This window comes from Sorex fumeus, unplaced genomic scaffold (assembly GCF_029834395.1).
Source record: "Sorex fumeus unplaced genomic scaffold, SorFum_2.1 ptg000037l, whole genome shotgun sequence".
Classification (NCBI taxonomy): Eukaryota; Metazoa; Chordata; class Mammalia; order Eulipotyphla; family Soricidae; genus Sorex; species Sorex fumeus.
The window spans coordinates 38611533-38637273 of NW_026606094.1; the positions used below are offsets into that span (position 1 = coordinate 38611533).

The 25741-nt window shown below is 38.5% G+C and overlaps 1 protein-coding gene across 2 annotated transcripts in view; it reads left to right on the plus strand.

Annotated features, from left to right (window-relative positions):
• Window positions 1-825: 825 nt before the first annotated feature.
• CROT (carnitine O-octanoyltransferase) overlaps window positions 826-25741 on the plus strand; it is a 50098-nt gene continuing 25182 nt past the window's right edge. The window contains exons 1-8 of one of the 2 annotated variants that reach the window (XM_056118647.1): window positions 826-906; window positions 5476-5610; window positions 9187-9311; window positions 12098-12279; window positions 12438-12562; window positions 18489-18597; window positions 23832-23925; window positions 24038-24163. In XM_056118647.1, the coding sequence (XP_055974622.1) occupies window positions 5496-5610; window positions 9187-9311; window positions 12098-12279; window positions 12438-12562; window positions 18489-18597; window positions 23832-23925; window positions 24038-24163 (876 nt within the window). In that variant the 5' untranslated portion in view covers window positions 826-906; window positions 5476-5495. Of the gene's footprint in view, window positions 907-952; window positions 1239-5475; window positions 5611-9186; window positions 9312-12097; window positions 12280-12437; window positions 12563-18488; window positions 18598-23831; window positions 23926-24037; window positions 24164-25741 lie in introns of those variants that run through there. The other variant, XM_056118646.1, reaches the window with a different exon arrangement.

A 25741-nucleotide genomic window follows, 5' to 3' on the forward strand; every position in this document is an offset into this window, starting at 1 on the left:
CTATTATTCTATTAATGACTACGTTAATTTGAAATCTAGTTCTTTATATTTGATATTTAGTTGAGGGTCATTGCAAACTATTGGTCTTTTCCAACACAAAAGTAAAACAGTGGGGCTGGAGAGTTAGCACGGGAAATAAGGCGCTTGCCTTGCACACTCTCCATCCTGGTTTGATTCCCCGCACCACATATGGTCCCGTAAGCACCACCAGGACTGATGCCTGAGAACAGAACAAGGAGCAAGTACTTAACTATCTCCCTCCCCCATTTCAACTCCCCCCCCTCCAAAGTAAAGCAGTGAATTCAAATTTTAAAATGAAACATTTACTTAAGATTATAAAGGAAGATTGGTTCTTGCAAAACGTGTCACAACGGGAAGTGGAAAGAGCGTCAGAGAAACAGGCTAAGTCTTGCACTACTTGGATGAAAATGGATCTGAGCGATCAGTTCCCGCATCAGTTCCAAAGCATCAGAGGCACTTGTTAGGAGGAGCTCCGCGGCATGAAAGCCCTGCTGTGTGCCAGGCTTGAGCGTTCCGCTCCCTGGGTATGGTTTGGACTGTTCAAAGGGCAGTGTACAGGACTTTTTCCAAGGTCTGCACCACACAATGGAACCTCTGGCTGAGGACGCTTGCAGGAGGCGAGGCCGGGTTCTATGAGAGCGCAGGCCCGGTCCGTCCCGGGCGTAAGGACTGGAGGGGGCGGAACCCTAGTGGTTTCTTGTCCAATCCTGAGTGCCTTTGGGCCATAGAGGCGGGAGCCTAGTGACTTTCTGTCCAATCACTGGTTCCTCACGATCCGGGGGGTGGGACCTTCGAGGCTTTTGGTTCAATTCCCGCTCCACCGCTGCGGGGAGGAAGCTGGCGGGCGCGGCTGTCAGCCACTGCGGAGTCGGCAAAGCGCAGGCGGTGAGGACACTCGGGCCGACCCCAGCAGAGCTCGTTCCCTCCCCTAACCCTCCAACTCCCGGGCGGGGGAACGTTAAGCCTTACAGACCCGAATTCACTGGTAGAGTGTCATCGGGCATCTCGCCTGCAGGGATCGCACTGAGTTTGGGCCGCTGGGCTGGCCCGTAGTAGTACTGGGTTGGATTTTGCAAACACTCGGTTGTCTCGAGTGAGCAGAGTTGCCCTTGGTTGGTTGTCGGAATCTCCGAAGTCTCTTAGCCCTCTGCTCCTCAACTTGAACTCCGTGTCGCCCTAGCACTGACCGCCAATCCCGATACCCTTGCACCGGGGAGGTACATTGTGTTCAGTGGTCCTAACTGAAATGGAAACCTGTTATTTAATCATTTCGTTGTTTGTATCCAGTTGTCTAGCAAATGAACTGTCTGCGTGTGTTCTCTGTGATTTCTGAGTGTGAGGCCTCCCAGCCCTGAGATGTTTCTGCTTTCAAATTCTTTCATCAGTTTTTGCTCATTCTTCACTCTTCCTGTTAAGTTTGTTTCTTCCTTCTCACACTCACCAGCCTAGTTTTAATTCTTGCGGTCTTAAAACAGAATTGTTGAAAAAAGCTTGGTGTACTGGTGTGTGATGGACGTATGGCTACTGGTTTCTCTTTTCCACTTTGGAGCCTGTATCTTATGGTCCCCAGTAAGCCCACCGTAAATGCACCCAGAACAATCGGTTTCTTCTGAAGGCTTATGTAAGTTATTGGAATGATCTTATGGAATTTAAGCTTTGTGACTAAGAAGCTAAAGTAAATTCCCCATGGAGGTGTCTGATTATTCTTACTTTTAATTTGTAGGTCTTGGTGAGGTAAGACTGTAGCAGGTATTAAATTTGTCAACCTGGTCATTTTGACAATCTCTTAATTGGCAAAGAAGTGCAGAGAGAATAAGCTTTTCTTTTCTGTGCTCGTTAATTTCCTGTTGTTGCCGTAACTGTGTTATAAACTTAACAGTTTAAAACAACTCATGCCTGTCTTACAGCTTTTAGTGATCTGGGGCTCAGATGGTTTGACTGGTTATTCTGCTTAGGATCTCACAAAGCTGAAATTAGGTTTTCTATCGGTCTGGCATCACTTTTGTAAACTTCTGGGGGTGAATCTCCCTCTAGACTGGTGCAGTTCTGGACAGAATTCAGTTTGGTGCAGCTTTGGCAAGAAGGTTTGCGTTTCCTACGGAACTGTCAGCAGAAACCTTTCCCAGTTTTCTGAGACCAGAGCGTCTTCAGTGCCAAATAACAACTCCAGCCCTTCTAGTCTTTCTGACTAATCTTCTGCCACCAGCAGAAGTATTCTACTCCGAAAGGCTCAAGTGGTCAGATTAAAACTACTTGATAATCGTTTTATTTTTAAACTCATTTGCGTTACATAAGAAAACACAATCCCAATCACGGAAGTGATCATTTTATATTCACAGATTGAGTTTGTGGACTCTAGAGGGTTATTCATAGTAGAAATCCTGTTTAGGACACCCTTCCCAGACCAGTTTGCCTGCCTGTACATGAGTGAAAATATGTATCCCCACTCCTTTCTATTTAATGAAATAGCTCTTTAATTTAGCAAAAAAGAAAGGAAATTCTACCTAGTATAATGTGGTTGTATTAACTTTACTTTTTTACTTTCTAACATGCTTTTTTGTAGGCATTAGAAAAATAATTCTAACCATTTGAATGCTCTGATTATTTATTATTTCTATAGATAATTTTGTGGAAGTGACAAGTCCAGGAACACATAACAAGTAGTTGGCACAGTTGCTCTTTGGCTCCAGGTCTATATTTTCCTTGGGTTCAAAAACATGTTTGCAAATGGTTGCAGTGAAGTGCAATCAAAGTCATTAGAAATGAAAGAGAGGGATTATGAAATCTTTCATAGACCTCATTTTTTTGGTGTATCTTTGTATTAATGATACGGACTGAGTTTTTGTACTCTAACACAGAGATTAAAAAATAGAATGCCATGAATGAAGTAAATTAAAAATATCTCAGGGGCCAGAGTAGTAGGCTTGATTCCAGGAACCCTGTGTGGTCTCCCATGTCTCATCAGGAGTGATCCCTGAGCACAGAACCAGTTATATGCCCTGAGGACTAACCAGTGTGACCCCAAAACGAAAACAAGAAATATGGAAAGAAAAAAATCTTAAAGGGAGGAATGTGGGTCTAGTGGGAAGATTTTGACATCCTTAGTACATGTATTATTGTAAATGGATCTGAGCACCTTTGTAGTTGTGTTACTTTGCTAGCCAATGAGGGGAGGAGATAAGAGGTGTGGTGGGGGAAGAACACATTTAGCCAATATAGGGGCACTGCTTGGAGGTGACATATATATCACCAAGAAGGTACCACTACATGACTGTACAACTCGTATCAATTTAGGATTCTGTGAAGGAGATTATTATTACATTATGTTGAGTAAAAGCAGCTTCTACAGAACACTTGTTTTGATAATACATCATTTTGTAAAATATGAGTGAAATATTTTGTTTGAATTTGGTATTTTATTTTTTTATTGAGATAATAGTTTATAAGACTATGTTTTAGGGTTACTATTTCACATATTTTATTAGTTTTAAAAACATTTATAGAGTCCCTTTATCCACATCCATGCCAGCACTGGTTGTTCTTGTTCTTTTTGATGTGTGCCAATCTCTGCAGTGTGAGTTTGATTTGTGTCTCCCTGTTGATTAACAATGTACAGCATTTTTACATGTGCCTTTGGCTATTTGAATTTCTTCTTTGGGGAAGTTTCTGTTCATTTCTTCTCCCCGTTCTTTGAGGGAGTTGGACTTTTTTTCTTATAAAGTTCTAACAGTGCCTTATATATCACTATATCACTGTCATCCTGTTGTTCATCGATTTGCTTGAGTGGATGCCAGTATCATCTCCATTTGTCCCTGTTGCGTGCTTGTGTAGCCCGATGGCATATTGGAGGCTCTTTCAGGGTCAGGGGAATGAAACCTGTTATCGTTACTGTTTTTGGCATATCAGATATGCCACGGGAAGCTTGCCAAGCTCTGCCCGCGTGGGCGCGATACTCTTGGTAACTTGCTGGGCTCTCTGATAGGCATATATATATGTATACACACACGCACACACACACACACACACACACACACACACACATATATATATATATATATATGATTACTCCTGGCAGAGCTTGGGGAACCTATGGGGTGCCTGGGATTTAAATCAATTCAGCCATATGCAAGGCAAGTATCTTACCGACTGTACTCTTTCCTCAGCCCCTAAAGAGTTCTTTGAGAAATATTATCTTATTTATTTAGTTTAGTTTTGTATCACACCAGCGATGTTTAGGGGTTACTCCTGGCTTTGCACTCAGGAATTATTCCTGGTGGTGCTTGAGGAACAAATAGGATGCTGAGGACAGAAACAGGTGGTACATATGTCAGGCAAGCACCCTACCCTCTATTCTATTTCTCTAGACCCTGAAAAATTTTATTTTTCACTTAGCATTCATATACCTCATTTACATTTTAAATTTGATTGCTCTGAAAATTAATACATCTGTGGAGAATGTTCAAGATTGCTCTGGGGATACTTTTTTTTTTTTATTGAATCACTGTGGGAAAGGTTACAAAGCTTTCAGGCTTAGGTCTCAGTCATGCAAATATCAAACACATTTCCCTTTACCAATACTTATTTTTTACCATGAAGAACCCCAATAAAACCCCACCCCCCACCCCTCCCCGTCCCTGTGAGGCAGATGAATTCTAGTTAACACTCTATCTGCTTTGATTAGATTCATTGTTTCAATAAAAGATTCACCACTATTATTTAGAGTTTACCCCCCCCCCCCCCCAATCAGACATGCTGAAAAAGCATTGTGAAGTGATTTGCTTTCTACAGCTGGGTTCAAGAATTAAATGTTGGTTTTGGATTTCTGTTATTTTACCTATTGACCCTGGAAGTATTTCTACTGAAAGTCAGATAGTTAAGAAATTGGTTTCTGTGTTCTGGAGTTGTGGCCGTGCTGGAGAGCCGCTCGTGGGGGGCAACTGGTGGCCTCGGTAGGGCGTGAAGGGCGGACCAAAACGCCCCCCTTCCCATGAGGTTTTAAAACTAGTTTTTTTTTCTGATTTAAAAAAAAATCCTTAAGAATTAGGACTAAGTCTTTGGATGTAGCTTAGTGGTAAAGTGCATGTTTTGTATGTAATAGATATGAGTTAGATCCCGAGTTAGACCCCGAGTTAGATGGTGGGACAGAGAGATAGTACAGCAGGTAAGGTGCTTGTTGCACACAGCAGTCCAGATCTGGTCCCCAAGCTCCACCAGAAGTGATCTCTTGTGTGCAGAGCCAGGAGTCAACACTGCTGGGTGTGGCCTCAAAACCAAAACCAAAAAGTAAATATAAAAATCCTCAGCACTCCTTACCCTGGGGATGGAGGCGGGAGAAAGAATTGGGACAAAGGCCTAGATATGTTGTGATCATTGCATATTAACATAATGAATTTCAGTTTGAAATATAATATGAAATAAAAATTGTGAGAACTGTTTACCCTCCCCCCCTTTTAGTTTTTTATTGTGATTGCATCATGGAAAACAATTTGGCAAAATCAACTGAAGAGCGAACTTTTCAGTACCAGGATTCTCTTCCACCTCTGCCTGTTCCTTCACTTGAAGAATCATTAAGGAAGTACCTAGAAGCTGGTATGTTTTTATAATTTTTTAGCATAAATATATAAGAAACTTAGGAAAATATGGAACCATTAGAAGATAACTGCTTCATCTTCAAATTTTATGATAACTAAAGTGCCCTAAAATACCCCAAACTTTTTCCTTTTCTCTCCTGTGTTGCTCTTTCCATAGTTTGAAAGTCACAATACTAAGAGGCTTATAATAAAAGGAATATTCCTTTTCCTCCTCAACACTTCTGGAGTTTTACAATATTTAACGTGTTTCTTCTGTTGTTTATTCTGGAATTTACTAACTTATTTTTGGGCTTGGGGAGGGACATAGCTGGTGACGCTGAGAACCTACCCCCTTCTCTGTGCTCAGTAGTTGCTCCAAGTGATGCTCAGGGAACCATACATGGTGCTGAGGATCAAATGTAGGCCTCTTCCATGCAAAGCATGTGCCCAGCCCATTGAGGTATAATTTTGGCCCCTACTTCTGAATTTAAACTGCCATTCCTATGTTACAATGTTTTTGGATTTTTGAGGTAGAAGATACTAAAATTAGTTTCTAAAATGGTAATGGATTTAGCTCTCTTACTCCATATAATCTTCCCCCTCTATGTATATACGATCCATGTTTTCTCTCTCATTCTCTCATATGGTTGTACAATGTCACCATTTGGGATTAAATTGTATTCACCTGGTTTTGACCTGGAGATGTAGTACAGCAGGAAGGGCACCTTCTTTATATGTGGCTGACCCGGCTTCGATCTCAGGTGCCTCATATAAGCCCCTGAGTCCCACCAGCGGTGAGTGATTTCTGAGCATAGAAACCCTGAACACCTTCCAAATGTGGCTTAAAAACAAGAAAAGGGTTTTTTTTAAATTAAAAAATAAAATGAAATACTGTTCATCTGATTTCATTCAGGGTTTCACCTGATTTTAATTATTTTTCACCTGAATTAAAATACCTGGCCACTGAGGGTTTCTGGTTGTGCAGTTACTTAGAGGAAACCAATGCAATCTACTTTGATGACTTTTTGCTGCATAATTTTAATTTTATTATCATTTGTTTTGGTTTCTGGGCCATGCCCAAGCAGTGTTTGGGGACAACTCTCAGTTCTGTGATTGGGAGACCATATGGTGCCAGGGATTGAACCTGGGCCATCTATATGCAAAGCATTCACTCCGGCCTGTTAAGCTATCTCTCCAGCCCCATGCTATTATTGTTTTTAAAATTTTAAAATTTTTATAAGAGCCTCTCCCAGCATGGGCCCAACAGCTGAAGACCACCGAGGCCCAGCCAAGGCCATGCTGGGAGCACTCTCCACACACTTGGATGAGCCTCACGCATAAAAGAACTGACAGAGGAACCCAGGTGTGTGGGACCCGGGGCTGAGATCTCCAAGCCTGTACAGTTTGGGACTGGACCTGCCAGTAACTAGACAGTTACACCCACCAACTGCCGTGTAACTCCAACAACGGCCAGGATCCGGAGATTATCACACTCAGCTCCCGGAAGCGCGCGGCCGTGAATGACATCTTATCATCTCATTCCTAATTCGGTCAAACTGGCAGGCTACCAAATGTAACATGCCCACACGGCAGAGTCTGGCAAACTCCCCGTGGTATACCCAATATGCCAAATACCAGTAACAATGATGGGTCTCATTCTCCTAACCCTGAAAAAGCCTTGAATATGGCACTTAAAAAAAAAAAATCTCAGGGCTAGGACGAAGAAGACGTTACTGGCACCTGCTCGAGGCAATCGACGAACAACAGGGTGGTCGTGATCGTGATCGTGACCTCTCCCAGCAGAGTTTGAGGCCAACCAGAACCATACCCACTTGCGCTAGGCACCACACACACAGTGCTGGGAATAAAACTCAATATCTCCCATGTGATAGGCTATCCCAGCCCTGCTGCATATTTTCATTTTTCCCTTGATCACTTGATCACTTGATATCCCGTTACTTATCGATTTGCTTGAGTGGGTGCCAGTAACATCTCCATTCATCCCTGTTGCGTGCTAGCATAGCCCAATGGCATCTGCTCGTTCTAGGAGCATGGAGAGCCTCAAACAGATCGTTCAGGGTCTTGACGAAGCAGTCTGACCATCTTGTAGGTGGGCGTCCATGCGATCTTTTGACGTCCCATGGAATCCAGTCCATAATGGCTCTAGTCCACTAGTCCAGCGGTCATCTCTAAATCTCATTATGTGTCCAGCCCATCTGGTTTTTTTTTTTTTTGCTTTTTGGGTCACACCTGGCGATGCACAGGGGTTACTCCTGGCTCTGCACTCAGGAGTTACTCCTGGCGGTGCTTAGGGAACCATAAGGGATGCTAAGAATCAAACCTGGGTCGGCCACGTGCAAGGCAAACACCCTACCCGCTGTGCTATCTCTCCAACCCCCCCCCCCCATCTGATTTTTGATGTCTTGGCAAAAGAGACAGCGTCCCTGATTCTTGAGCATTGACGAAGGTCAGAACTCCGGATTCTTTCTCTGATTTGAGTGAAGCGTGATACTCCAAGCATAGCTCTTTCGATTCCTCTTTGGGAGACCCAAATAGCGTTCTCATCCTGTTTTCGTAGGGTTCAGGTCTCTGAGGTGTATGTTAATGCAGGAAGAACAGTGGAATCGAAGATTTAATTTAATTTAATTTAATTTAATCCAGTAAATAAAATGGATCTCATTTTTCCCTAGTTTATATTTATAACTAATTTACTTCTAGTATACTCTAAAAATCTCTGATTATATTTAAGTGTATATGAAACACGTTTTTGTTTGAAATTCAAAAAATGAAGTTGTATCTCTTCTTGGGTATGTTTCTCTTGGAATCTTCTATCCTTCTCCAAATAGTGGTCAGTGTTTTTTATCTGGATGCACAGTTGTTATTCTGGGACTTTCTTCAGCCATAATTTCTTCACCTCTCTGTATTGGGTTTCCTGGTTCCTATATTCTGTGTCTTTCTATCCTCTTCCTCTCATATTGGTTCAGTACATCTTTAGTAGGTACTTGAGAAAGAATATGTGGGAGAGAAAGAATATCTGGGGTAACAGAAATCTAAACATGCAGTAATTCTACTCTTCCATAATTTTGACTGCATATAGAATTCAAAGTTGAAAATTAAAAAATTCTCCTTTTCATCGATGAATCATTTTATTATGCCACTTAAGCTTCAGATGTACTTGATTGAAAATCAACATGTGCATTCTCTTTACCTTGATTTACACCATCATTACTACTCTCTGGTCCTCCAGCCTTTTTCCCCCTCCTTCTAATAACTACTGTCTTAAGAGTCTGAAGACCCTGTTTGTTTCTCTTGAAGTCTCATTCCATGCTTTGTCTGATTCTTTATCACCTGCTATTTTTCATTGTTTTGAACCCTTTTTCTTTATATCCCAGCCATTCTGAATTTCTCACTGATGTCCTTGATTTATAGACCTTTTCATTTTTATTCTTGAACACTTGAGAGGTTCTTTCTTTTAGTTTAAAAAGTTGTGTTTTTGACTAGAAAAATAGCACAGTGGTTACTATTATTTGTGTAATAATTGAGGGAAATTAGTAGTACTTGATGCAAAAATTCTTTCATGCATTTTTTTCTTTAGTAAAGCCATTTTCAAGTGAAGAAGAATTTAAGAAAACTGAAGAAATTGTCAAAAAATTTCAAAATGGGATTGGAAGAAAATTGCATCAGAAATTACTTGAAAAGGCAAAAGGAAAAAGAAATTGGGTATTTATCTGATTGTACTTTAGTTATAAAATTGATGATGTTTAAAGAATGATGAAATTGTACATGGTGTTCAGCTTTAAATTATTACTGTAAGAATCTTCACAGTGGTTTGTCATGATCATCATTGAAAGGAATCAGTCTCTTAACTCTGAGTTTTATGGACAGGCTCCTCTCTTACAAGGGAACTTGTTAAAATGCAGATTTCTTGGTTCCAGTTATTTTGATTCAGTATCTCTAGAATGGGAGCACAGAAATTTCTATTTTCACAGCTGCCCTACACTTTTATGTTCTGGGTCCTTTGTAAATAACACTTAAAGGAAACATTTTGTCCATGCCATTATAATCAGGAAAAACGCAAAACACTAGCTACATCATACAGGTGGTGTTGAGTAATTAATGCCTGAGAAGAAATGGCGTGGAGAATAATTATGAGTTTCAGTTAGATTGAGGGGTCTTAATTTTTCATTTTAATATTGAGGGTCTTAATTTTTCACATTTTTCTTGACTTAATCAGCTCAAAATGGACCAGAGGATAAGTTTTCATAATTAAAAGACGTTGCCTTAGTGTAAAAATAATTATTGTAAATATATTTTAATTTTAGATATAAAAAGAAAATTGATCTTTACATCAGCCAGTAATATTTATGAAGGGACAATTGTAGGATAACATTGGTTTGTCCTTTCTGCCTTGCCAAAGGGAGCTTCGGTTTATTGGGTTACTCCCATCACAGTGCTCCCATTCCTCTGTATTTGTAACCTCTTTCTTTGTGCTCTGTTGACTTGTAAATATTGTTTTTCTCTTCTCCTTAAGTCCTTTGCATAGTTAATTGAGAGCAAAGTTCTTTTTGTATGGACGCAAGAAGACAGTTAATGCTATACTTTTATAACTGGGGAGTTAATTGACTCTAATAATATTTACCTCCTGGACATCTGTTCTCTCAACTTAAGCCTCAATTGCCCTTACTTCCTAGCACCCCCAAAGCAGGGTCCCAATGAGGGACTGGATGGACCCAGGGCAAGCTGTGAGCTATGTGCTACCCTGACATAGAAATGGGCCTGGCCAAAGCACCATAGTACTTAACTATAAGTTAAGAGCATGGTCGTGGACAAGTTCCGCCATGATCCAAAAAGTAGTAACTAGATTCAGATCCTGCTAGAATTAGGAATGATTAATCTGGCCTGAACACTGTTGTCTGAGTCTGTGGTGAGATTTTCCCAGGAGAGCCACCCTACAAGCTCAATGTATTTCTTACTGTGTCCATCCAAAATAACTAATATTAAGAAATAGAATTAAGATGTTAATTATGATGTTAATTAAGTTATTGAACTGAAGAGAGGAGAAAAACGCCTTAAGTGGTATTTTGCCCTGTGAGCACAGAAAGGGCTTTCTTATGTTGATTTTGCTACTGGACTGGGTGTAGCTGGGGAGTTGGGGAGAGACAAGGGAGTTGGAGAGAGATATGAGAGAGAGAGAGAGAGAGAGAGAGAGAGAGAGAGAGAGAGAGAGAGAGAGAGAGAGAGAGAGAGAGCAGGGCTACAAGATGGGCGCAGAGAGACTAGCAAAGCGGACAGAGAGAGAAGGAGCAGGCACATGGAGAGAGGGAGCCCAGTCTGTGAGATGGAGCACAGATTGATGAGCGGGAGAGACAGGAGGAGACGGTCTTGAGGGGCAGTGTGAGACTGGAATGGGGATCTTAGTAAGACTGGGACAACTGGCTTGGCCCTTGTTTCCTCCTCCGTCTGCTCCATGATTTGGGCCGCCCTGGGTGGGGGAGTGGCTTGATACCACCCAACCCGGATGTTGAGAGGGAGAGCCACCGGGGTCTGCTCTAGCCACCTCAGAGATTATACAGACAATGAAATTTTATTCTCCAGGTTTCTTTATAGATTCTTTTAAGGTTTTGAGTCTTAAATGATTGCAATTAACTCATGGTGAAGGCAATGGAATTGTTCTCTGCATTCCTTTTCACATAACTTTTCAGTGGTTACTTATAGATATAACTTATATGATCTTCAACCAATGGTTTTCACGGTCCATTGCCCAGGGTGTGAACCACTGGTCTGTTGTCTTGGTTAAAATTGCCAGTACATTAACTATTATTCAAGACAGGTGCTAGTCTACAGGTGTAAAATAGTTGAAGAATGCTGATTTATAACATTAATTTCCTACAAAAGATCTCTAGGTAATGGGTTGATATCTGCCTACTAATGTATAAGTACTTCAATTGCATATTATGAAATATGGTCACAGAGAAAATATGTGAAAATCTAAGTCAGCTAACTTTAAGCATACTTAAAAGTTTCTATGTTTCTGCTACAATATTATGTAATACTACCATAAAAGAAAATTTGTGTGAATCTTGATCATTGTTATCAGATGAGAATTTGTAGAATATTTATTGTAATTCAGAAATTCTGAGAAAACATATCAATGTTGTTACATTTGTGACTTTAAAATGATTATTCTGACAGTACCTTTCATTTCTTTCATTTCCATGTTTTTGATAGTATATGTAAACTGAATAGAATTTAGTATCTTTGTCTAAAAACAAATTATTACAATTACTACACTTTTTGGCATCTGTGATTTTTAAAAGTGGATTTTCAACTCTGGTCAACAGTTGTAAAAAAGTTGAAAACCACTGGTTTAACAAGAAAATGTGTTTTAAGTGCTGAAGAATAACTTTAGAAAGAGCGATGTAGTCTTTCACATTTTTTTTGTGGCCAGCAGTAATGCATTCAAGTATTAAAAGAAGCCGTAACCTGATGTTTTTAATTGCTTTTAGCTGGAAGAATGGTGGCTGAATGTTGCCTACCTGGATGTTCGCATGCCTTCACAACTGAATGTCAACTTTGCGGGTCCTGCTGCCCATATTGAACATTATTGGTCTCCAAAAGAAGGCACTCAGTTAGAAAGAGGAAGTATATGTCTTTGGCACAACTTGAACTATTGGCAACTACTAAGAACGTAAGGCTACTTATGTGAATTTAATAACTGATTTACCCAAAGACTCAGATGGCAAAATTTTGAAAAGCGTTATTTATTTGGGAATGAATGCTACAGTTGTGACCGCTTGATTTTAAGTTTTGTAATGATTTCTTGATTAAAATACTTTCTTTTAATAGAGAAAAAATACCTATTCACAAAGTTGGAAGTACTCCTCTGGATATGAATCAATTCCGTATGCTGTTTTCCACCTGCAAGATACCAGGAATAACTAGAGATTCCGTTGAGAATTATTTTAAGACAGGTAAGTAGAAAATGAGAATACTTTTAAAGACATTAGGATTTGTATGGGGGGGGGGCATTGTGCGTGTGTGTGTGTGTGTGTGTGTGTGTGTGTGGGCGGGCACATGCATGAACTCACTAAGGCTTACTGGAGTATGCTATTTTAAACAATATTTACTACTGAATTTTGACTAAACAAAGTCTTTATGAACTTTCATAGTAATGAAATAATGTATGGGAATGGATTTTCTAAACTTTTTTGTTGAGATAATATTTTATGTAACTGTGTATTTTGGGGTGTAGTTTCACTCCTCCTTAAGGGTGTATTGCCATACCACAACCACCACCCACATCCCTCCACCACAGCCTCGTGGACAAAACCCCCAACACTTCCCCTTTTTGTAATCACAGCTCTCTAGTCTATGGTTTATTACTGAACCTAATTGAACCTGTGGTGACTTCTTGCAAAGCATGTGTTCTAGCCCTTTGAGCTCTCTCAACCCCCTGCCTTATATTCATCTTTATCATAATTAAATGCAGTATTTGGTGGCTAGGGGTAGAAAAGTTAGCAAAATAAATGAAGAAAGGTAGGAATGAAATAAGAACAGTGGTCTCCTAAAAAACTAAGTGAGGTATTTCATCTAAAGTTTCCGAGAGGTCAAACGAGACAAAAATTGAGAGTAACCATTAGATTCATCAGCATGATATGTAGAGAGGCTGCCTTTGACAAGAGTGGCCTAAATGAAAGTTAAGGAAGGGAGCTCAATTGGAGCCTCTGAAAGACAAGATGAAGATATTGTTTCAGCAATGAAATAATACTTGGGGGGGAAAAAAGTGCTGATATGCTGTTTTGTTTTTTCCCTAAAATGGCATGTATACCATACAATGTTGGGGTGTTGTTATACCATACAAATAAGAGAAGAAAAAATTATGAAAAATTATAATGAAAATAATAAAGATAACAAAAATAAGAATAAAGAAAGAAAGAAAAAAGATGGGTTATATTATACCATACAAATAATGAGAAGAAAAAAATAATCTTGCCCGAGCAAGGATAATGAACCAAAAATCATTGAGAAGGTCAAGAACAGAGGTGGGGGAGGTACACAGTTGAGAGGATTTTAAAAAGTATGCATCTGGGGTAGGTGATCCCCTCTCAGGGGTGCACTAGAGCCGTCCAGGAGTGGTGGTAGTAGCTCTGGTTCACTGAGACAGATTTTCTGTTTGTTTTTTTAAAGGTAGATTTCCAGGAGCATGGAGTAATTTTTTTTTTTTCTGGAAAGGGGAGAGTAGACCAAGGAATTTTGGGAAATTAATCTAGATGCAAACTTGGCCAATTTTGTAGAAGAGAGAAGGTCCTGTGTACTACTTGTTTCTTCTTAGGTGAAGTAAGGGCTGAGGTCATCAGCTGGGTTGGAAGGTGAGAGGACAAAAGAGGTTTGAAATAGTCATTTTTGGAAAGTGGAAAAGGAGACCTGCTGTGGAAATATAGTGTAGCTGAGGAGAGCTAAGTACCCATTTAAGTTAGGTTTATGTGTTTTAAAGTTTGATTATCTGGTGTGTTGTTTTCTTCAGCAATAGTCAGAAACAAAGAAAAAGTGAGGCAGTAAAGGATTTATTAGGTGCTATTTTTTTTAATGGGGGAGAATTTATGTTGAACCATGGAATCTATGCTGAATAAAGAGAAAATTGAAGAAATGCGTTGATCCAGTAGGCAATTTGCCAGCTTCTGTGGCTGAGAGGTTAGTGTCATAGTTAGAACTCATGCCATTCATCCCCATTTTACCCAGGAAGGTCAGCCTTTCTGTGATTACTCTTGTTGTCTGGGTTCATGGACTTGTTCTTAGCCTAATTGGTTCTAGATTTTGAACTAATGTGACTCATGCCCATTCCTCCCGAACCACTTCTGCTGTACTTTTTGAAAATTATAGTCAGAAAAATTCATCCTATTTTAAATCTTTGTGAATATTTACTTTTTTTTCTAGAAAGTACTGTTGTGGAAAAAAGCCTAGTTATTCTTTGAACTTTCCCTATAAGCATCTCAAGCAGGGATGTTCTTTTTCTTCTTTTTTCTTCTCTTTTGCTTGGTATTTGGAGGCATGAAAGAGATCTTGGTGTCCCCTTAATTTTTCATTGCCTTTTCATTTTTCCCTTCACATTGTGAACGCTTGGAAAAAAGCATATCATTAGGTTAAATTATCATTGCTTGCCACAGTGACTTTCCTCTAGATCTTTCCCCTTCATTTGCATTTAGTCCCTTAGTCACATTCTTGAAGATTTTAGCTTTCCATTGTAGGTAATTTGCTGCCTCTTCTCTCCTTCACTCCCTTCCTGTAAGATTCGGTACACCTAACCCCAAGTCATGCCTGTCCTTGATCTTGTTCCCAAATACTCCTTTACCTTTGACAAAGTAATAAGCATCTTTCTTCTCTACTTCCTTTACTGCTCTACCTTGCCTGATTCTTTGACTATACTGTGACTTAAAATTCAGTTACTTATCATTGGTTTCTTTTTTTTTAGTTCAATTTTTCTTTCTTTTTTTAAAAATTTATTGAATCACCATGAAAACAGTCACAAAGCCTTTCAATTCAAGTCTCGGTTGGTCATACAATGATCAAACACCCGTCCCTTCACCAATGCACATTTTCCACCACCAAGAACCCCAGTATACCCCCCCTCCCAACCACCCCCAACCTGTGTGGCAGATTTCCAATTTATTCTCTCTCTACGTCGATCACATTCAATATTATGACAAAAGACCCAACATTATTATTTGGAATTTTCCCCAACATTCAGACTTGTCACAAAGACATCATTAGGTAATTTGTTTTCTATTGCTGATTTTGAAGAGCATATGATGCCATGTGGCCACAATAGCAGCCCCGCGAATTTGGATTTCTGATATTTTAATAATAAACCTAGAGGAATTACTGCCAGAAGCCCCTGGGTTTTGAAATTGGTATGTGTGGCTCTGGGATCATGGTCGTTCAGAAGCCAGAGGAGGTGTGGCAACCCAGAGCATTGTCATGGTGGGGAGCACGGCCGATTCCAGCCCCATCCCATGAGGCCCCATGTGCCTTGTCAATGCAGTCTCATACCTTGCTATTCATTAGGCTCAGAAACATGCAGGCCACCATGCTGCTGCTGCAAGGGGAGGACAGGCAGAGGGACAGACACCCTTCCCCTCCCAGGGAGGCATAGCACCGTAGTTAAATGCACAGTCCAGATGCATTTTGGTTGGGCATTATATTTTGCTCAGATTTTCCTACCACCATTCAAGCCTGTTTTTCAGGAACAAACGCTAGATCATTTACTTTCCATTGATCACTTTGCATATCAGGAAATGTCACGTGGCCACGTAAGTGGCCGCAAGTTTCGGAAAATAGTCCTGGTACCCACATAACGGAGCTATGCTTGTAGAAGCTCATGTTCACTGGGATTCCATCTGGAGAAGGCGGGGAGACAGCACCTACCCCATCTGGGACCTCTCGGTGATATCGGCTTAGTATGGGACCCGGAGAATTCTCCAGGAGTTGTGGAGCCCGCCATCTGGTTATCTTAGCTGCTGTATGCTGTCTCACTGGTTCTTCATGTTTTGACTTTTGCCTCCCCGTACCTAGTCTTCACTTTTTTTCTTTTGTTCTTTACTGTGACTATCCACTTGAAGCACATTCTAAATTTTAACCTTTATAATTCAAAGATACCTACACTAGATTCACTTGGCCAGAGAAAATTTTAAAACCTTACCATTGATCTTGGTTGCAGCTCAAGTGGTCCTATATCTTCCTATATTCTTGTTTTGTTTTTGTGGTGGGTGTCAGAACTTTTAAATGGATGGCAAGTGCTCTACCCTTGGCCTACATCCCTGATTGTTCTTTAGTGAGGTTATTTACTTAGTTTTGGAGCAGACTCTCATAACTTTTTCCTTCCTTGGTCTCAGCTAATGAACTTCTATTATTCACAACAGGTACAATGCAGTCTTTTCATGATCAAAGTTACCAGCCTGTATGTGATAGATTGTCATCCTTAACCATATACGTGCATTTTCTAATACTTGTAACCTTTCTATCATGTTAGGTTACATGGAAAAGGATGATTAAGGTTATTAATCAATGACTTTGAGATTGGAAGGTTATTCTGGTTTATTCGAGCTGGATCAGAGTAATTATGAGTTTTTATAAACACAGAGAAAATTCAGAAGAGAGAATCAAAGGTAGGGCAACAGGAGAATAGCAATGTCCTCCCTTTCTGGCTTTGAAGATGGAGAAAGGTGTTCCTAAGAAATGTATATGGGAAGATTCTTGAAGCTGAAAGAGCTTTTTGAGGCCAGTATCATCTGGCTCCAACCTTATCTACTATTCTGTCTTTTTCACTGCTGCAGTTGCACAAACCTTGTTTTCTTCAAACCATTTCATTTTTGTCCTAATTGCTGTTTCCTTTGCTTGGAAATCTCTTCCTGTAGATAATTCTGTCATTTATGCTTTCCCTTCACTTACTTCTCTTGCTCATGTATGACACCTTAGAATCCTCCTGCCATCCTCCTAAACTTCTGGCGATTAATTTGGCATCAGAATTATGTTATTCTATTCATCCCTGAGACATAAATATTTATAATAGCAATAAAGGGCAGTTGTAGTAAATATCAAAGTAAGATTTTGATCCATTGATGTTATGGAGTCTTTGAAGGAGAAGCAAGAATAAATTGTTTGGAAGTAGTACTGCTTTAGCTCCTAGGTATTGAGGAAGTAGAAGAGGGAAAATAAATGGCGCTGCCAGATGATCAGCCTCCTAGTTGATGAGATTTTGTAATATAATATGTAGAAAACATTTTGCTCAGTTCCTTGTACATGATGTCAGACAGTAAATTTCCTTCCTGTGAATTTTCTTTATCTTTCTTCCCCATTATTTTCCCTTTTTTAGACAGAAGGGGTAGGGTTGATATATGAAAAGCCTAGTCAGACAGGACTAGTCCTATTTGAAAATGAGGCTGAGTCAGAATTGTCTGAGGGATTATAGGGCACGAATTTCTGTAAACTAAGGTGTGCTGAAAGAATCTGCCTTCAACGGCTCAAGAATTATTACAACCAAGTCAGTCTGTAGTATAACCACAGACTGGGAAATTTTTCTCCTTTTCACTCAAGCATACAGTGCCCTTTTGATAAATAATAAATATTAATCTTGAATGAGCAATCAACATTAAAGTAGCACTGCACTGTCACTGTCCTCCTGTTGTTCATTGATTTGCTCAAGTGAACATCTCACAACAAATTGTGAGACTTGTTACTGTTTTTGACATATCAAATACGTCATGGGTAGCTTGTCAGGCTTTGCCGTGAGGGAGAGAAACTCTCAGTGGCTTGCTAGGCTCTCCGAAAGGGGTAGAGAAATCGAACCCGGGTCTGCTGCATGCTAGGCAAATGCCCTACCAGCTGCGCTATGGCTCCAGCCCACATTAAAGTAATTGGAACAAATCTGAATTCTAATCGTTTTCTTTTCTTTCCCAGTTTTATCCATAAATAAAAGTGGAAAACCGTGCAATAGTTTGGATTTTAGGACTTTGTTTTGTTTTGATTTGGTTTGGTGGGGGGCATACCCAGCGGTGCTCAGCAATTACCCCTTAACCTTGACTCAGGCCACCACATGTGGTGCTAAGAATTAAAGGAGCATCCAAGGCATGCATGACAAGCACCTTAATTCATGCATCTTTAATTCTCTGGCTCTTTGATTTTTAAGATATGCATATATTTGAAATTTCCATAAATTATTAGATGTTTGACATGACAGATTTCAAGAGAATGTAAAATTTTATTTATTTGGATATTTATGGTCACATGAATAGAATAAATAATCTATTAGAGAAATGCTTATTCTTTAGGTGTAATTATGTAACTTTACTCATTTAATTTTGATAGAGCTGAGTCTTGTGTTTTTCGCTTTTGTTTTTCCAGAGAGTGAAGGACGTTCTCCAACTCACGTTGTAATTCTGTGTCGAGGTCGAATTTTCCTCTTTGATGTACTATGTGAAGGAAGTTTGATCACCCCACCAGAGATACTCAGGTTTTCAAACTCCTTTCTTGAGTCTTGTTAGATCAGAAATTTTTGCTTCAATTTTTAAAAGATGTTTGATTTTTTTTTCAGAGGTGGGAGAATTGGGGCTACACTCAGCTATGCTTAGAGTCTATTCCTGGCTTTGTGCTCAAGGGTCATTCCCAAGTAGTGATCAGGGGACCAGGTGGTGCTGGGGTGAAGACATACAAGGCACACACCTTAACTTCTTTCCAACTCCAGATTTTCCTTTCTTATAAGTTGACAGTAAACTGAAAAAAAAAAAAGATTTTAATATATGCTGATTAAAAAAATCTGTTTTTTAGTTCAATTTTAATATTATATATATGAATATATTCTCTTGGAGTAAAAGAATATTACTATTCCTAGTTCCTTCTTCAGAATTAGTCACTTTTACTAGTTTGATATATACTGTTCTTCCAGATCTGTTGGAATTTATGTGCGCATATTGTTGTTTTTAAAAAATATTTTGCAGTGCTAGGGATCAAAGCCAGGCCTCGTATATATGACACAGCTCTGTCACTGAACCATATCTCTAGACCTTAGTGTTTTTTAAAATTCATTTATTTATTTTGCCTTTTTTGGGGTCACACCTGGTGATGCTCGGAGGGGACCATATGGGATGCTGGAGATTGAACTTGGGTTGGCTGCTTGCAAGGCAAACACTCTCCCTGTTGTCCTATTGCTCTGGCCCCTAGCCCTTAGTATTTTAAAAATACTTAATATTTTATAAATATTACATAAAAGTAGTTTTCAAATATAGAATACATATCAGTATTATTGAGGTTTAAGTTTTTAAAGTGTATTTCAAAAATGAAACCTCCATAATTTTATCTCTTAGTTTAATTATCAATTCCTTATTTTAATAATTATAAACTAATAGTTTTAGTTCAAATTTATTTTTTGTGTCCTTCCACTATTCTCATGGGTTATTTTAAAGGAGATATAAAACATAATATACTTTATAAATGGGGTGGAGCGATAGCACGGCGGGTAGAGCATTTGCCTGGCACGCGGCAGACCCAGGTTTGATTCCTCCGCCCCTCTTGGAAAGCCCAGCAAGCTACTGAGAGTATCTTGCCCACACAGCAAAGCCTGGCAAGCTCACCGTGATGTATTTGATATGCCAAAAACAGTAACAACAAGTCTCACAATTTCTTGTGAGACGTTACTGGTGTCCACTCGAGCAAATCGATGAACGATGGAAAGACAGTGCTACAGTGCTATACTTTACAAATAATTCAGTATGTTTCTCTAATATTTAAGTAAGGACACTCAAAAACTTAACAGTTACAGAACCATTGATTTACTTCTTCTAAAAATGTAACAGGATTTTAAGAAGTATTTTTATACAATTGCTCAAGTTTCTTAGTAACTAGATGTTGAATTATTTAGACATGTTTATTTCTATTAAGTTTTATATATATGTACAAAGTGCAGAAGCCAGAAATAAACTCATGTAAGCCACCACCCATATTAACCTAGGAACATTTTCAGTACTCAAAATGCCTCTCACATTGTTTTCCCAGTTGCTCTGCTTTAGCTTTCTCCAGGGAATAATTATCTCAGTGTGAGGGCCTTTCTAACCACACCCAAGAGAGGAGCTGCTGAGTCCAAGAGTGTGGGTGTATATACAGACACATTCAGTAGACTTGGGAAGTAATTCTTGTTTTTCAAACTTGTCATACTAATAAGCACTTGCGCTAGCATATGAGTTATGTATGAGTTCCTTATGTATTCTGTATGTAATCTCTTTATTGTTTTATGTGTAGAAATACAGAGAAGATGTTATATAATTACCCTTTCATTCTCTAAAATGCCTTTTTGATCAAAAGTTCTTAATTGTAATATAGTCCAGTTAATTTTTTTTACTGTTTAAATTATACTTCATCCACTTTGTTTTAAATTTTCTACCTTTATCCAGTTTTTTGGGCTGGAGTGATAGCACAGTTGATAGGGCCTTGCACATGGCCCACCTGGGTTCCATTCCTCAATTACTCTCAGAGAGCCTGGAAAGCTACTGAGAGTGTCTTGCCCAAATGGCAGAGCCTGACAAGCTCCCCGTGATGTATTTGATATGCCAAACACAGTAACAAGTCTCACAGTGGAGACATTATGGGTGCCTGCCTGAGCAAATCGATGAACATGAGGACAGTGCTACAGTGCTTCCTTTATTCAATGCAAAAAAAAAAAATGTTCATGTCTTCTCAAGTTTGTTTTTTCTTTTACATTTATAATAATAATCTGTGTGGAATTTATTTTTGCGTGTGCCCAAATTTAGGCACATACAAAAATATGTATACATTTTTAAAAAGTACAACTTTAGATATTTTCTGCAGTTTATTGACACAGAAAAACTCAGTGATATTTTCATATTAGTACAGATGCATATTCCTTATTCTTTATATGCTGGGAATATTTAGAAAAATAGTAGTTTGGGGCTGGAGTAATAGCACAGCGGGTAGGGTGTTTGCCTTGCAGGTTAGATTCCCAGCATCCCATATGGTCCCCCGAGCACTGCCAGGAGTGATTATTGAGTGCAGAGCCAGGAGTAACCCCTGAGCATTGCAGGGTGTGACCCAAAAAGCAAAAAGAAAAAAAAAGAAAGAAAAACAGTAGTTTATTTATAGCCAAACCAAGAAGGACTATGCTTATTACCAAATCTATACCTTTTAAAAAATTAAGCAGATGATTAATTTTTTACTGAATTAAATTGGCTTATAAGAAAGTTTATTTTTTATAAACCTATTTTATTTAGGCATGACATACAAACTGTATATAGTATATGCAGCTTGATGAATTTGAAGTTACATAAATACTTGTGAAACTATATATACTCTGTCACCTCTAAATGTTTTCTATTGTTGATTATTTAAATTGCATATATTATATGCAACTCAATGAATTTGAAGTTACATAAATACTTGTGAAACAATATATACTTTATCAACTCTAAATGCTTTCTGTTATTGATTATTAATTTCATTATAAGAATGGTTAACGTGCAAGCTATCCTTTTTTTTTTTTTTAGTGAGACACATGAGGTACAGTTGTAGACTTACAAATTTTGTGCTTGGGTTTCAATTATACAATGATCAAATACCCATCCCTCCACCAGTGCCCATTTCCCACCACCACGGATCCCAGTATCCCTCCCACCCCCCATCCCCCCATCCCACCCTGCCTCTGTGGCAGGGCATTCCCCTCTGTTCTCTCTCTCCTTTTGGGTGTTGTGGTTTGCAAAAGAGGCATTGAGTGGCAATCATGTTTGGTCCATAATCTACTTTCAGCATGCTTCTCCCATCCTGGGGGGTCCTCCCAACATCCTTTATTTGGGGCAAGCTATCCTTTTAACAAAATTTTAGGTATGCAATGTTGTATTTTTAACACAGAATCCTGTGTTGTTCAGACGAGCTCTAGGATTTGCTCATCCTGTATAAGTAAAACTTGGAACTCTTGACATAGTCCTCCATTCCCCCTTATCGTTACTAACCGCCATTGTACTCTGCTTTACAAGTTGGACTAATCATATTATGATTTTGTGTAGTATTTGTCCTTCTCTATGAACTTATTTTACTTAATATAATATCCTCCAGATATATCTATATTGTTATTTAAAAAAGGCATGATTTACTTACACAATCAGGAAGCCGTACTTGTAGTTGAAGCAAAACAATAGTTATCAAGGACAAGAAAATCATGAAGGAAGAAGTGAGGCAAGCTGCTCCCAGTATAGATTCAGAATTGTAGTTGAAGAAATTCTTCTGATCCATTAGAGTTCTAATAGAGAGGGAGAACTTAGGGCAAGTAAATTATTTCTTTATGAATGTTACAGAAATAATTCAGGAATAGAAAATTATACGAGTGAATAATACTTTCCAGAGTTGATGAAGCCACAAATAAGGGATGATCCTCATGGTTTCTTTTGATCATTTAAGTTAATTAGCTCACTTGCTGAGAAATGCTTGGAAGCCTTTATTTTTTCCCACTGCCAATTTGAGTTCTTTTTGATTGGCAAGTATTATATCTATTCTACTTTCTCAAATGAAAATAGAGGAAATAATTTTAGCTAGGAGATTTAAAATTGAAGTTGTTTTTCAATGTGTCCTGAGGAAATACTGCTGAAATTAAACCTCTGCTGATATTTGACTGATAAAGTATTTTTAATGGATGAATTTTGGGTTTTGCCTACATTGTGGTTTTAATTTTTTTTTATTTTTTTATTATTAGTGAAACACTGTTGTGGTTTTAAACCACATGAAACACTTCAAACTTTGATTGCAGAATGATATGGGGGAAATAATCCTTGGCTAATAGTATTTATAATATAATGGTTATATATAACAAAGACATGTGAAAATGTTTAAAACTAGCATCATGCTCTTTACATTGTAGAGATCAGACACAAATACTGAACCTAAGTCCTAGATTTTAGTTAGATACAGTATGCATGATATTTGCAGGAATACTTATCAGAATAGTTTTTATTTCCCACTGTAAGGAAATCTGCTTATCTACTATAAGTGTCTACTTACCAAAATTATTTACATAACAAAATTGCATATACACTTTGAAGAAATCACATAATTTTCTTGTCAATATTTTTTTGATGTCAACAGACTGTGTCATTACTTTTTGGGGTTTTTTTGGTTTTGTTTTTTGGCTCCCAGGCAGTGTTCAGAAGGTCTGGGGACCCCACCAGTGATTCTTGGCCAACCAGACCATAAGTTCAGTACAAGGGCCCACGGATGTGATGCCACTCAAGCCCTGCATTGCCTGGGTTCCTGAGCCGCCCCAGTGATGCAGGGTCCTCCAGGGCCACACCCAGAACTGATGGGGCTTCCAGGGCTGCACTTGCTGGTGCACCAAGTGGAGATGGGAATTAAACGTGAACCTCTATATTATCTCTGCATTCCCACATAATTACTTTAAAAAATGTGATGGGCTAAGTGACTTGGTGATAGAGTGCATGTCTTGCATGTATGAAGTCCATGGTTCACTTTTTCACACCACACCAGAAACACTGCTATTTCAGAAATTAAATCTATTATGGCTGAGATCATAAGTTCTTCTTTTTGGTAATATATCAAAATATATAAACACAAGCAAATAATTTTTTTAATTCCACTACTGACAAGCATTATTGCTTAACTATTACTATCTACACTAAGGAGTGAACGATAGACTTTTGCTCTTTTTAAATCATTTCTCTCATCTCCTATAAGGCAATTTAAATATATCTACCAGAAGTGCCAGAGTGAACCTAATGGGCCTGGAATACCAGCATTAACTAGTGAAGAGCGAACTCAATGGGCAAAGGTAATAGATTCTGCTCTTCTTAGTAAATCTTTTCCCTCTTCACTTGTTTTTGAAATTTCTGCTATGTTGCCTTTAATTTGTAACATTTCATCATCATCTCTTTTCTCCATAGGCACGAGAATATTTGATTAGTCTTGATCCAGAGAATTTGACAAAGTTAGAAAAAATTCAAACTAGTTTACTGGTGTTTTCCTTGGAGGAGAGCAGTCCACAAGTAACACCAGAAGACTATTCTCAGGTACTTAACTATCTTGTTTGTTATTTCCTTCAAAATAAAGTTTGGAGGCCTCCTGCATATATTGGATGATTTTTTAAAATATGCAGCTTCTTAAAACTTTTAAAATTAATCATTCTGTATGCATAAAGTTTATTATAAATAAATAGTACATACTGAATTTTTTGCCACATTGTTTAGGTCTATTTATCTGTACATATATTGTTTAAAGACATATGACTGTATCACGTCAACGTTACCTATCCTTTTTGTTGATTGCATAAATAGAAAATGTGTGGAGTACATTAAGTTAAATGAGTGTCTCATGGCAAAAGTGACACGAGAGCCTACTTATAATTCACATTTAGTTGTGTCTATAACCTTACTTTGTTGAAGACCATCTTAAGGATTTTATCACTTTGTAAGTAATTTATCATTCAATTTTATTGAACACACTGACTTTAAGGGTATGTGTTGCTTTCTCTGGACCCACCTCGCTCACCCTCTTGGCTAGTATTACTTTTTCCTGGGAAATAATAAAGGGTAACAGTCATTCATACCTACATCTATGTCTCATGGCCTTTTGCAAATTTATTAAATTAAATTTTTTCACACTGTCATTAAGTGTTTTAAATAAGGAACAAATAATTCCTCAAGTTTTTAATAGGGAATACAAGATCAATAAGTCTGGTAGCTAAACCAACTCTTCCTCTTTCTTAAAATAATAGAATAGTTTACTGGGAAATAGAAGGGAAAGGAAAAGAAACAACTCTGTGAGGAGAAATTTAGTATAGGACTAAAGTATTCTTTTTAATCTGTAAATATTTTCTAGGGGATCACCAAAATTCTTGGAAGAATGTTCCACTAGCCTTCAAACTAATTTCTTTTACTGCAATCTATAGTTAGATGTATGTTTATATTGAGCCCACTACAAATACGTACATGTACATGGGCATGGGCATACATGATAGAATGTGACAAAAACAGAACTTTCTTTGTGATATAATCTGATTATTTTTTAATTGTATATTCTCCAAATTCCCATAAGTATTATGTCAGCATTCTTATTGCTGCCTATTATAAACTATATATATTTTTAAATTTTTTTTGCTTTTTTGGGTCACACCTGGTGATGCACAGGGGTTACTCCTGGCTCTGCACGCAGTAGTTACTCCTGGCGGTGCTCAGGGGACCATATGGGATGCTGGGAATCGAACCTGGGTCTGTTACTTGCTAGGCAAACGCCCTACCCGCTGTGCTATCTCTCCAGCCCTATAAACTATATTAAGGAGTGAATAATAGACCTTTTCTGGGCTATCTGGTACATAATTTCTGATAAGATTTCTTTTTTTTTGTTGTTTTGTTTTTTCTTTAAAGAGCTGTTTATTTTTTTTTTTATTTTTTTATTAGTGAAACACCATGAGGTACAGTTATAGGCTTACAAATTTTGTGCTTGGGTTTCAGTTATACAATGATCAAGTGCCCATTTCTTAACTTAAGATTTTTGAGAACTCATGACAGTCAGGACTGAATTACTATCATCATTGTTATTGCTTTTATCTATAACTGTTATCGTTTTGTTAACTTCAGCTTACCTGAAGA